The sequence below is a fragment of the Centruroides sculpturatus genome, unplaced genomic scaffold, assembly GCF_000671375.1.
Source record: "Centruroides sculpturatus isolate CEXI.00-Female unplaced genomic scaffold, Cexi_2.0 scaffold279, whole genome shotgun sequence".
NCBI lineage: Eukaryota > Metazoa > Arthropoda > Arachnida > Scorpiones > Buthidae > Centruroides > Centruroides sculpturatus.
In genome coordinates, this window is record NW_019384541.1 from 138,937 (window position 1) to 151,967 (window position 13,031).

The 13,031-nt window shown below is 31.4% G+C and overlaps 1 protein-coding gene across 1 annotated transcript in view; it reads left to right on the plus strand.

Moving 5' to 3' along the window:
* Positions 1-13,031, plus strand: part of LOC111623377 (uncharacterized protein C6orf106 homolog) — a 77,705-nt gene that overhangs the window by 27,021 nt on the left and 37,653 nt on the right. Inside the window, 1 exon segment of the mRNA XM_023365928.1 lies at positions 8,125-8,322. Within this exon segment, the coding sequence (XP_023221696.1) occupies positions 8,125-8,322 (198 nt within the window).

Consider the following 13,031-nt stretch of genomic DNA (forward strand, 5'->3'; position numbering starts at 1 on the left):
GAATGCCCCGGGAAATCCAACTCCAGCTGTGTTCAAGGTCATCCAGATGTGTAAACAATGACTCATCGGTGTTAAATTTCACAGAAGGGCAAGACAAAGGAAGTTAGACTTTGAAGCTTTTTCTTCAAAATTAACGCATTTCTTTCGTTTTTTTCAGTTTTAAGTATTTTTTATGTTTAATTACATTTATATCAAAAATTGCTAGGAACTAAAGCGATTAAGGTAGATCTAGCTGTCCTTTACATCCATAAAGGTTATATGTCAGTGCAACAAATGGAGTGAGCTTTGAGCGTCCCATGATTTTTAGAGACTGTCTATATGTGGGCTTCCTAAACAAGCCTATATGTATGTTTGTCAAAAAAAAAAATTTGGATGAAATACAAACCGCACAACTTCAAAATCACATAAAAAAAATCCGCATAAAACGAGACCTTACAGTATACAGACTTACGCAATACACTACAGGCAATCAACAGTTGTAGGTTAATGGACCATCTGACACTTATTAGTCTACAACATCTACTCCAACATCTCAAATGTGCAGGAAATACAATAGCCTCCTATTGGTTGCCTGGACATACAGCACTCCAAGGAAATGAAACAGCAGACAAGCTTGCAAAACAAGAAAATAGGAATCAAGCAAGAACTTTCAGACCATACTATAAAGACCTGTACAGCCATATCAACAGTACATATGCAAAAAATGGCAAGACAACTGGGACAAACAACTCAACAATAAACTACACACCATAAAACCAGAGTTAATAAAATGAACAACCAGCCAACAGAAAAATCAGAAAGAAGAAATAGTACTGGCCCGAGTGAGAACTGGACACAAACACACAACTATCTAATAATAAGGGATACTCAACTGATATACTCAACTTGCCATACCAACTTGCCCACTTACCATCCAACATATATTACTAATGTGCCCTCATACAAACAGTCAGAGAACACTACCTTTGACAACAAATATCTTCAGATGACCAAGCTCTGTGGAATATATTAGATGAGAACAGACAAATTCAATCTACAATGGCATATCTGAAGGCAATAAACTTATATACAGAACTCTAGGACATACAACAGAACAACTATGACATATTAAAAGACTCGAGGGCATACAGCAACATAACTTGCTTGACCTGGTACTTTTTGGCCTACCTTTGTAGCCCCTTGTGCCACAAAACCCCAAATTGAACCAACCAGCCATAAAAAGTTTTTGGTTTAGAATCAAAATACTCAGCATCTGCATTTTCAACACTATTTTTGTTTAAAAATGTTTTTCTTTTAAAAATTTCTGTAAGCACTGGAATAAACAATAGTCACTTGGTAAAAGTCTGGCAAATATAATGGGCGAGATAAAACTTCCAATTGTAGTGTTTCAGTTTTTTGAGGGTTGGTTTTTCAGTGTAGAGTCTGGCATTGTCATGTTGCAACAAATAATTGTTTCTATCAATTAGGTATGGCTGTTTTTTGTTGTAATTTTTCATGTAAACAGTCTAATTGCTAGCAATATATTGCAGTTTGCTTCCAACAGCTCAAAGTGGATTATACCTGACATGTCCTACCAAGCGCAGACAAATTCTGTTTGATGTAACCCACCTTTTTCTATTGGCTTTGGCTCTTGATTTTGATCTGTCTATTGCCTTTTTCTTGTTACATTATCATAAATGATCCACCTCTCATTGCCAGTAACAAAAAAAAGAAAAAAAGCTGATTAAAAAAGAGTGAAATTAGAAATGTGCATCTGTTCGCTCACAATTGTTGATTAGCTACTGATAAATCATAAGGCACTCATTTTCTTAGCTTTGACACTTTCCAAATTTCTTTTACATGTCTATGGATGGTTCCAGGATAAATTTAAATATTCTGCAACTTCATCAACAGTTAAATAAAAAAAAACAGTGCTGCCACTAGTGCTGAGAGAGTATCATTATCAAAATACACTGGTCTTCCTGAATGAGCTTTATTCTCCACACTCATCATAAAACCATTCTTTTCAAACCATTCAAACCACTTTTGGACAGCTCTGATACTAACAACATTTTGATTATGCACAGTGTTAATTTCCTTTGTTGCACTTGAAGCAATTTTTTCATTTAAGAACAAAGAATATAAAATGTCTTTTGTATTCATTTGTAATCTCCATTATAACAATAGTTAAATAATGACAATTTTAAAAAACACACAACACTACTAAACTCAGCAACTACTCAACTGCATCAATTTGAACTTGATTTGAATTTATTTGTACCAAAACAATATATCTAATCTTTTATGAACAATATACACTTGAATTTATAGACTGACCTGATATAATGCTAATATGATTAACATTTGTTATGCATATGACTACATGCAGCTTGAACTTGATTTATTAGATGATGTAAAGTTCTTTACTAATTGTACTAGATTATTAGCTATGTTTGATAAAGTTAATTTTGTATTTAACGTACAATAATGTAACAGCTTACAATTTAAAACTTTATTTCTTTATAAACAAAATGACTGAAACCAATTTCCAGTACAAATTTATGAGAAAGCAAACATTTTCAACTGTATTAAACCAGCATCTTCAAGTTAACTGACTTGTGCAGTTGTTAAAACAAGGGAACTGTCATCCACATGTTAAGAAGGGTGATGTAAGAAAGAGAGAGGGGAGGGTTGTAAGATTAAAGATTGTAGAATGACTTCCACACGGGGAAGGAATCTACATCTCGAAAGTTAATAGTGGCATTTTTTTCTTACAGCTTTGTAAATCTGATTGCCCTAAATATTTAACTTGTTCTTTATGGAAAGCGTTATGTAGGAGGCATGCACAGTTGAAATGTATCTCTATGTCAGGGTAGGAAGCAAATGTTACTAATACAGTTTTAGCCAGCTCTTTCAAGATGGAAGTCAACGACATTCTTATCATGTTGCAGTAAAAAATCTTGTATTCAAGATTTCTTGCATAAAATCAACAGTGATCACTACAGCCTCTGTCTCCACCTAGAACAATACAGCAAGCAAGAAGTTCACTTCCTTAACCTCCAGCTTTTCTTATTTGACAGATGCATCTCAACTAAAGTCTACAGGAAGTCCACACATCACTTGATCTTCGTACCTGTCCTTTTTTATGATCTGTTTATCTTTAAGATTGCTGGCTTCAGTGCTCTAATTTATTGAGCCTTCACCCATTTGGCTGACACTAGGCAGGAATAAGGAGCTCCAAACACCATCAAAGTATGCCAGACTGCATGGCTACTCTCCAAATACCATCAAAGGTCTAATTCATCATCTTTCCTCTACCACATTCTGTTATACCTAACATCCATCCATTCCGTTATACCTAACATCCAACAAGGCTGTCACATATGACAGAATACTAGCTGCCTTATACAAAGAAATTGCCAGAAATAATTTTTGACTAACTTTCAGAAGTCCCTTGGTTTTTACCCTCCTCCACAACACTAAAGATCATCCAGACATGTGCCTCCAATCTGGTATTTATTCTATTTTGTTATGAACCACAGAACCAACCACAACTTAAAATACATGGATGCTGCAGGCCGACCTTTAAACACCTGCCTCAGAGATCATTGAACTTTCATCTTGAAAGGGTTGGCCAACACTGCATCAGCAACATTTGCTTCCAATCCCAATGTAGATATACATTTTGACTGTGCATGCCTCCTACATAACGCCTCCCATAAAGAATTTAGAGCAATCGGAGATTTACAAAGCCGCAAGAAAAATGCCATTATTAAATTTCAAGATGTAGATTCCTTCCCCCATGTGGAAGTTGTTCTATGATCTTTAATCTTACAACCCTCTCCCCTCCTCTCTCTCTCTCTTATTCTTATGTCAACTCTCTTAACATATGTTTTAACAGATGCAAAGGACAGTTAGCCTGAAGATGCCAGTTTAACATGATCAAAAATGTAGAAAGTGTGGTTGCTGTATCTTCAAATTCTGTGTATAGTGTCTTTGCAATCCAAATAATAATTTTGGTAGACGATCAAACAGCAATTAGTCAGAACACGTTACGGTTTATTTAAAACACTTTTTTAATTCAGATGCATTTTGGGTTGGCTTGTATTCCCAACCCCTCTTCAGTGCTGTTAAAATTACAAAAAACAAGGTGAGTTTCACGACATTGGTAATAATATAAGTGAAAACAATAAAAATTATATCCTTAATTTCAAAAACAATAGAACCCCCAAACTAAATATAAGATTAAAAACCCACAAAAATGAAGAAAAATTCAGACCTTTAGTAGATTTTAGATTTTCTATACTTTACAACTTAGAACAATATATCAAGCAACAATTAATAGACATCGATCATTCTAAGTACAGCGTAAAAAACGCTGATGATGTTATAAATAAGATACTGAAAATACAGAAAGGAAACACTGATAAACTAATAAGTCTTGATGTCAAATATATGTACCCAAATATAAAATAGAAATTAATAGAGGAAGGCGTACCTAATTACATTAAATGTAGATAAAACTTTAATTAATCTGATACATTTTGCATATACCAGAAACTATTTTAAAGTTAATGCAGACTTCTATAGACAAGTAGATGGCATCAGTATGGGATCAAAGATGGGGCCAAAATTAGCTGAATTAGCTATGATAAACACAAATGAAAAAATAAATAATAGCCCAGGCATAAAACTAGCAATGTGATATGCGGACGACTACTTACTAATATACAATAATAGAATAACAAATGATAATATTATTCTGAACACCGCTAATAAATTTAACGAAAATATTCAATTTGATATAGAAAAAGAAAACAATAATAAAATAAATTACCTTGATATAACAATCCTGAATACACTTAATAATTTTTGTTTCATAACATACAAAAAGTCATGTAATGTTAATAAAACTATCAACTACTATTCATATGTTCCAGAATATATAAAAAAGAATATTTATATCATGGAGTTAAAAAACATATATATAAGAATATCAGATAATAAATGGCAAAAAAATTAAAATAAAGGAGTTAGAAACTAAATTTTTACTTAACGACTATCCTAAATCGAAATTAAACACATGGCAAAAACAATACTGGGAAAATAGATTTAATACGAAATATAAATTAAGCAAAAAATACAAAACCTTCCCATATATAAAAAACATTTTTGAGGGCTGTAATAAGATCCTAAAAAAAGACAATATCAGTTTGGCACCGTCTTTGACCAACAAAATATCTCATAGTATCCATTATGACATTAATAAACAACATAACAACAAACTAAGCATTCTTAAAACTGTAGGAACTGTTTACAAACTTGAATGCAACTGTCAAAATCTGAAAATTTACATGGGCGAAACAGGCCGGTTACTAGAAACAAGAATTAAAGAACATGAAGCTGCCATTCGCCTAAAACATAACACTTCCCCTGGTACTACCACACAAGTGACAATAATTGCCAAATTAATAAAAATAATATAAAAGTGTTATATTTAGAAAAAGACCCATATAAAAGGAAATTTAAAGAACATATAGAAATCAAAAAGCACCCTAAAGATAACTTAATTAATATTTTAGAAAGAATGTTAATAGACCCCCAACGGTATAAACTAATAGAGAGCGCCTCCAGGCGTTAAAGATTGTTTAAAAGCACATCCCCTTGTACGGAATGTTAGGAATGGTTTAAATAACATTACTTGTCGTTATACTGTTACTCTGTGAACACTGGATAACACCGGTTGTCAATTTTTATTCTGCTTCATTTTTTATTGGGAATAATACATATTAACTAAAAATGTAAGTGTTTATAGATATTTTGAAATTAATAATCTATGTTATATATTTTTTATATAAATGATGTGTTAAACAGCCACGCCCTTTACTTTTTTCATATTATAGAAAATAGTCATACAACTATGTAATAAAAATATTGTCACACAAGTCTATGATGTACCATTATATAACATGTAAGTTTTTATGTTATTGTCACCCCTCATTTTTGTTACGTCCTACTTACCAATATCGTGAAACTCACCTTGTTTTTTGTAATTTTAACAGCACTGAAGAGGGGTTGGGAATACAAGCTAACCCGAAATGCATCTAAATTAAAAAAGTGTTTTAAATAAACTGTAACGTTTTCTAACTAATTGCTCTTTGATCGTCTACCAAAATTATTGTTTGGATTGCAAAGACTCTACACACAGAATGTGATAAAAAATATTTACTTTCTGATAAATTTGTGCTCAAAATTGGTTTCAGTCATTTTGTTTATTAATTATACCCAATTTTGAGCAGTTGATTTTATTTTTTTATAATGTATTCTCTAGATTTAACATGTATTAGTTTTAATTTTTAAATTTGTATCCAAATTTTTGAGATGTATTTCAAATTTTTTTTTGTAACTGTTAAACAGGTTGAAAATGTGTGTTTTGAATATAATTTTTTACTACTAAAGTGTTGATTTATCTTTAAAATTTATGAAGTTTAAGTGTACATTGTTCTAAATTTCATCTCTAATTTATATTTTATTTCTGTATTAAGTTCTGCTTAATACAGAATCTTCTGGCTAGTGCATGTTACAATTCTTCTGGGTGGACACCCTTGAGGTATACTACTAACCTGTGAAGTCTTATCCTGAACTGAATTTCCGAGACTGTAAGGTCGCCTTGTTAGAGAAAATTTGAGTTAAGAAATTCAAGTTGGAGATGTTAAATCCCTATGCTATTCTATTGAGACCTACCAAGTGCTTCATTTTCTTCGAGTTAAAGAAATATTTGAGTTACAGATGTTTGAGTTAGAAAATTTTTACTGTATTTGTTTAAATCAAAACTGTGAATTTTTAAATTCTACTTTATCAGAGAAGACATTCTTATTTTAAAAAAAACCATCCTAAACTTCCTTAATACTTTTGGGTCTTTTCATTCATCCTTAGGAGTATTATCTTTTAAAAATAACAGTTTAAGTTTAAATTGAATTCATGGAAAGGAAGTGATTATAAAAATGAAAACAGTATAATCAAATTATAAAAAAACAAACTATAAAAATGTTTTAAAAAACTAATTTAATAAGTTTGAATTATGATGATATAAAATAATGTAACAGAGAATGTGTACTGCACTATATGCAATTGTACTGTACATATGGGAACTTGTCTGCTTATGGAATGCAAAGAATTAGAACATTTAAATTCAATTAAGCTTTTTAAATGATTTAAAAATTTTTAAAATATTTGAATTAAATTTAAACTGTTGTTTAAAGATAATACATCTGTGGATGGGTCAAGAAACATGAAATTACTAGAGATGTTTAGAAAGGCATGTTAATAAGATATAAGATGCTTTTCTGATAAAGCAGGATGTAGGATAGTTTTTGGAAATTGGAGATTCCATCATGAAAATCAAAAATTCAATTAATGATGTTTCAGAAGTATATTTCTTTTTTAAACATTTACAGATGTTTAAAAAAGAAATAGTCATATATTCAAATAATAGAATTTGAATGTATAACTATTAATTATAGGGTAATCATTTGTAAACAATACTTGAATTGAATTTTATAAGACTATTTTGAATAACAATTAAGAAGTCGATTTACAGAAAATATTAATTTTCTTTACTTAGTATACTATAGATTGATACTCATGCAAATATTGTATAGTAGGATGGGAGTTCACTTCATTTCAATTTAATTAAATTAATTTGAAAATATGTATTCTGTTCTTCTTCTCAGTATATTCTGTATATTCCTTTAAAATATTTATTCTCCTGATGACGATGATTATAAATTTGTCAAAGGTACTTGTGATAAAAAAAAAAAAACACTTATAACGTCAAACTCAGTGAACTCTCTGCCCTACTATTTTCTTTACTTGTTTGGATATTAATACTTTAAGTAAAAATAAAATAATTTAATAAAAACTATTTAAATTATTTTTTAAATTTCAATTTCAATTGTAATTTTAAAAAACTTGTCACAAGGAATTTGTTCTATGTAATTTAAAAGTTTGTTAGAAACAAGAAGCCTGAAGATACTTTTTCTAATAGAAATTTGATTACTTTAAATTAACTTTATCTTACAAACTAATTTACAGAATATTTTAAATGCTCTAATTTATGTCAAATTTATTAAAATTTTTAAACAGGTGATAATTCATGGCCACCTGGTTGTGGATTAAAATTTACATCTGGAGATAGACTTGGACATGAAGATCGAGTTTTAGTTGAATCATTAAGGCCCCGGGAAATTGCAGATGTTTCTGTAGAAATGATAAGTCCTATAAAACCAGGTATATATCAAGGACAGTGGAGGATGTGTACAGCTACAGGACATTATTTTGGAGGTAATTATTTATATATGGAATAAAATAATTTAGCAAATTATAGTGTGGTGCAGATTTATTAAAATATTTATAATTATAAAAAAATTATGCTCATACCTTACTTAAAGCAGTCTCACTGTACACTGTTTCATCATTCACCAGTGCAACTTGCACTCTATGGCAACTCTCATGTCACATGATTCATTTAATATGTTCAATCATTTATTCACATTAATTCATTTGAAGTCCTTGTATTCACTTAACTTTTGTATATATTTTTAATGTATTCTTTCCAATTATGTTGGGAAGAAACATGCGACTGATGATGGCTTAAAAAATGCAAAGGAAAAGCATTTTTCTGGACATGAAACTACAAGTATTATGTCAATTAGAAAGTGGTGAGTATGAAGTATATGTGGATGCTTTTTTCAATTTGGCATTCTCCACAATAAGAACAATTGTAAAAATACAGTTAAGATAAAATGCAGATGAGATAAATAGCTATGATGTAGAAATTTTTAGCAACAAAAGTAACTTGTATAAGAAACCATGTGTTTAAAGAAATGGAAAGAAGCCTTAGTATTCAGATAGATGATTAAATGCAAATAGCACATGTCTTTATAATAAAGATATGCTGAAAATACAGCATATCTTTATTTTCAGATATGTTCTGTTCTTATTTAACTTTTAACTTATATGTACCATAAGTGCTGGTATATGTTGTAATGACTCCATTTTATGCTAATTTACTTAGCATTCCTGAAAATATGATTGTATTATGCAAATTTTGTGATTGATTAAATGAAATGTATAACAGAATTTATCAGCTTAATGTAGAGAAGCATAAATGTTTCCAAAGCGGAACATTTTGATATTGTCAAATTCTCCAAGTTAAGAAATGAATGATTGAGAAATCATTTATTAATTGAACTTTTTAAACCAGTTTCTGTTGTGGCACATTTAACACTTCAACATTGAATTTTTATAAACATATTATTAGTATAATTAGAATCTAACATTAAATTCAGGCTTAATTGAATATATGACAGTCAATAACAAATAATATAAATGTACTAAACAATAATTATTATTCTGCAATCTCAGGAAATCTTATTCAAAACAAACTTATTATGACCTCATGCCAGAACTATCTTTCAGCTTTATTATGAAGTATAACACACAAATTCATCTGGTTACTTCTTTATTACAGAAATATTTTTACACTATAATCGAAAGAGAGACTCAATAGGATTAATCTGGAAAAACTGTTTAATTTGGGAAAGATAAATGTTTTTTGGAACTTTGTTTACTTCTATCTTCAAATCTGTTTTACAGAAAGATAGCATTTTAAAATAACTTTTGAAAACATTTCTTTTAAGCTATAAGAATGCTTACTGTGAAAATTCAAATTTGAAAATTGCATTGGCCAACTGACACCAAATGTCGTGTCTAGTATTTGAGTAAGACCTTGGAATAGATCTGCTTTATTGCAATAGATTCCTACCTATTCTGCTGGCAATTCCATGCTCATGTCCAAGAATCAAGAACTATTTTTACATGAGAATTATTTAATCTTTATTTGGTCAGAGGCTGGTCCTGCTGGTAGGACAAACTTACCAGCAACAGAGACATGGTAAAAGATAGTACTAAAGCTAGAAATCACACTTATTATTAGCAACAGAAAACAATTTTATATATATCTATGTAACTTGTTGTACAATGTACATTCATACATGTGGTTTTATCATTCACATTCCACTGTACATGGCACCAGCCACCGTTTTATACAGAACAGATTGTTTCCAAGCAGATAGTGATGTTCCAGTTATCACGAAAGTTGTCTTTAGACCACGAATTATTGTTGTTATAGTCAAAATAGGTAGTTAGAATACTCACACTCTTGTTGGAATAAATGCTGGTCACTGTCATATTTGTTTGTATCAGGGCTGCCAACTATTGAACTTTGCTGCTTCTCCACAATGTATGGTGTAATGTGGAAAAGGTTCTGTCCTACTAGTAGGAACAGTTTGCATGTTATCCACTCAACAGTGAGGGACAGATATATCTGTCCAGGACAATTGTGTGGCAGTGGTGAGGGACAGATATATTTGTTAAATTCTTTTGGGGTATCACCAAAAACTACTGCGAAAAAAAAAATTCACATAAAAAATGAATTACGTAACAATAAAAAAGACTTTTCTTTACTAGACATAACTGTTTACAAAATCTTTTTCCAAAACAGTAATGAGAAAAAAATGCGTGGAAAAATACTTTAAAAATTTTCCACGTTTATTCTCTACTACTTTCGGGTAGCACCATACCTGACTATCCCACTGCTGAAAGGTTAAAAGAGCCTAAAGTTAGGGCTTACTCATAGGAGGTATTTCAGGTAGGCCACTGACCAAATAATCATTAATGTTAATATTTTTCTTTAAATGTATGTGAATAAAGTAAGATATTTCAAATATTTTAAATTAATTAAAATCATATTTAAATAATTCTTTTACGATAAAATCTATTGTAATACAGAAGTATATATCAATAAGTATCGTAAAATCATAATGTATCTCTAAAATTAAATTAATTCAATGTTTAAGAGACTTTTTAAGAGGAATGAGTAAAATAGAGACATTCTATAAAAAATAAAAAATTGCCAGGACATTTATATAGAAATATATTTTCTATATAAATGTAGAGACATTCTAATTTACGTTTTATGTAGGAATAGCGATTGAAATAGAAAACTATAAATAACAATAATCTTCTGGCATTTGTAACCACCTTGATAGATTGATAATGTTCTCGCCTTTGTAATATCTTTTTGTCCTTTCTTACTTTCGCACCATCACCAACTGTCATCTTCCCTTACTGTTTTGTTCTCCTCATCTCCCCCGCAACCAATCGTAAATTTTTTGTCTTTAATGGTTTACGAATGTTCCTTGTCTAAACCCCACATTTATATGATTTACATATAGGTATGCGTTAATGTTCTCATTATTCCATAATACTAAGTATAAATAGATCTACAAATTCATTAAATTAAATTAAATTAAAAGTCAAATGTTTGTTCATTTATACTGTTTGGAAATTTTGATATTATTTCATTTTTATTAATTTCAAGTTATCTTTGATTAGTTCAGCCAGGACTGATGAAAGAGCAAGCCCATTTTCATTCCTTGTTTTTGGAGATAAATTTTGTTATTAAAGTGAAAATAATTGTGCTCTGTTACAAGTAAAAGGGCCTCACATATTTTCAATACCTGTTGAATAGAAAATCCTTTGTTTATTAATAGTATATTGGCTAGCATTACTGCCTCGAAATAGGGCACAGATGGACATAAGGAAACCATATCTATTTTATAAAATCAGAACCTATTTGGTGCTAAAGATCCAAGTATTCTGTTGATTGTAGCTTTTGCTTCTGTGAGAACTGAGGGGGTGGAGCGTCGATCTTCTCCCCACTTACCGGCGGCTCTTGTCAGATATGGCTATTTAGGAGGGCTAAAAATAATGTGAGTGGGGAGGTCCATGAGTAAGTCGATAGGTTCCTGAATAATTACACAGGTTGAACAATACAAACATATTTAATTAACTAACAAACAAATACAAATCAAAAAGGTTACAATAATTCAGTCTAATAAGACTTTATCTAACTACCTAAGAACTAATTCTAAAGATTTAATACAATTGAATCTTAAGCTATGATCGAGAGAGTAACGAGGATCGAGAGAGAAAGTGCTGAATTGTGGTTAAGTGCTTATGGATTCCCGCTCTCATAGTATGGGAGGTTGGTAAAACGCTCTTGGATCGGCGGTTTCTAATCGCAGTTTTCCTTCTGTGGTGGTATGGAGTGATGGACAGTATGGTGGTATGGGTCTGGTGTTCCTTGGTGTCCGCTTTTCTATGTCTTCTTCTGAGTGAATGCTGGCTGTCTGCTTGGCGGGATCTGCCTCGGCTGTCTGCTCGTAGGTGTCTGCTTCGGCTGTCCTGGCCTTGGTTATCTTTGGCTGCCCACGCTCTGGCTGTCTTTGGCTGCCTGGAGGTGCAACCCCTTTTTATATACGTCCTGGAGGGGAATCATCGGGGGAAAATCTGATGCAATCACATGTAACTCTTGACTTGCTTCACGAGTTATTTACATTATTCTGACAGCCATTGAATGGTTCTTTTGATTTATTATGTTTTCTACCCATTACTTATGATGGGAAAGCGTCACACCAGCTGTCAAACTTCTTAAATTAATTGCTGCAGGTGGCTAAGTTCCGAACATCTGCATGGTCACCTGGATTATAATTGTGAGCCATCCTGTTACTCTCTATCATGTAACAGGTGTAGATTCTTGTCAATTGGCCACTGATTTGTACATTATAATGAAGGTGGAACTGAATAATCTCCTGTTGTGAGGGGAGAACTTCCAAAGACGTTTAGGTCACCTTTTGAAGTGAAACAGTACACTTATAGGTCAAAAGGTGTAACTTTTACTTCACTGATGGGGGAGAAAAAGAGAAATAATGATAAAAATAAAAATTTACCGATGTATGAAAATTTATACGTGAATCCGAATTCTCACACTTCTATTGCAGAGGATACTACCAGCTCTGACTGAGGCATTAAGAATTTAACTTTGCTAAGTCTCACTCTAAGAAGTATTTGGGATGGGTACATTTGTTTACCAGGAGATGCAAAAGTCATTCTGGCTTCTTAGTTTTTCCTTGAAGAATAATTTCGGA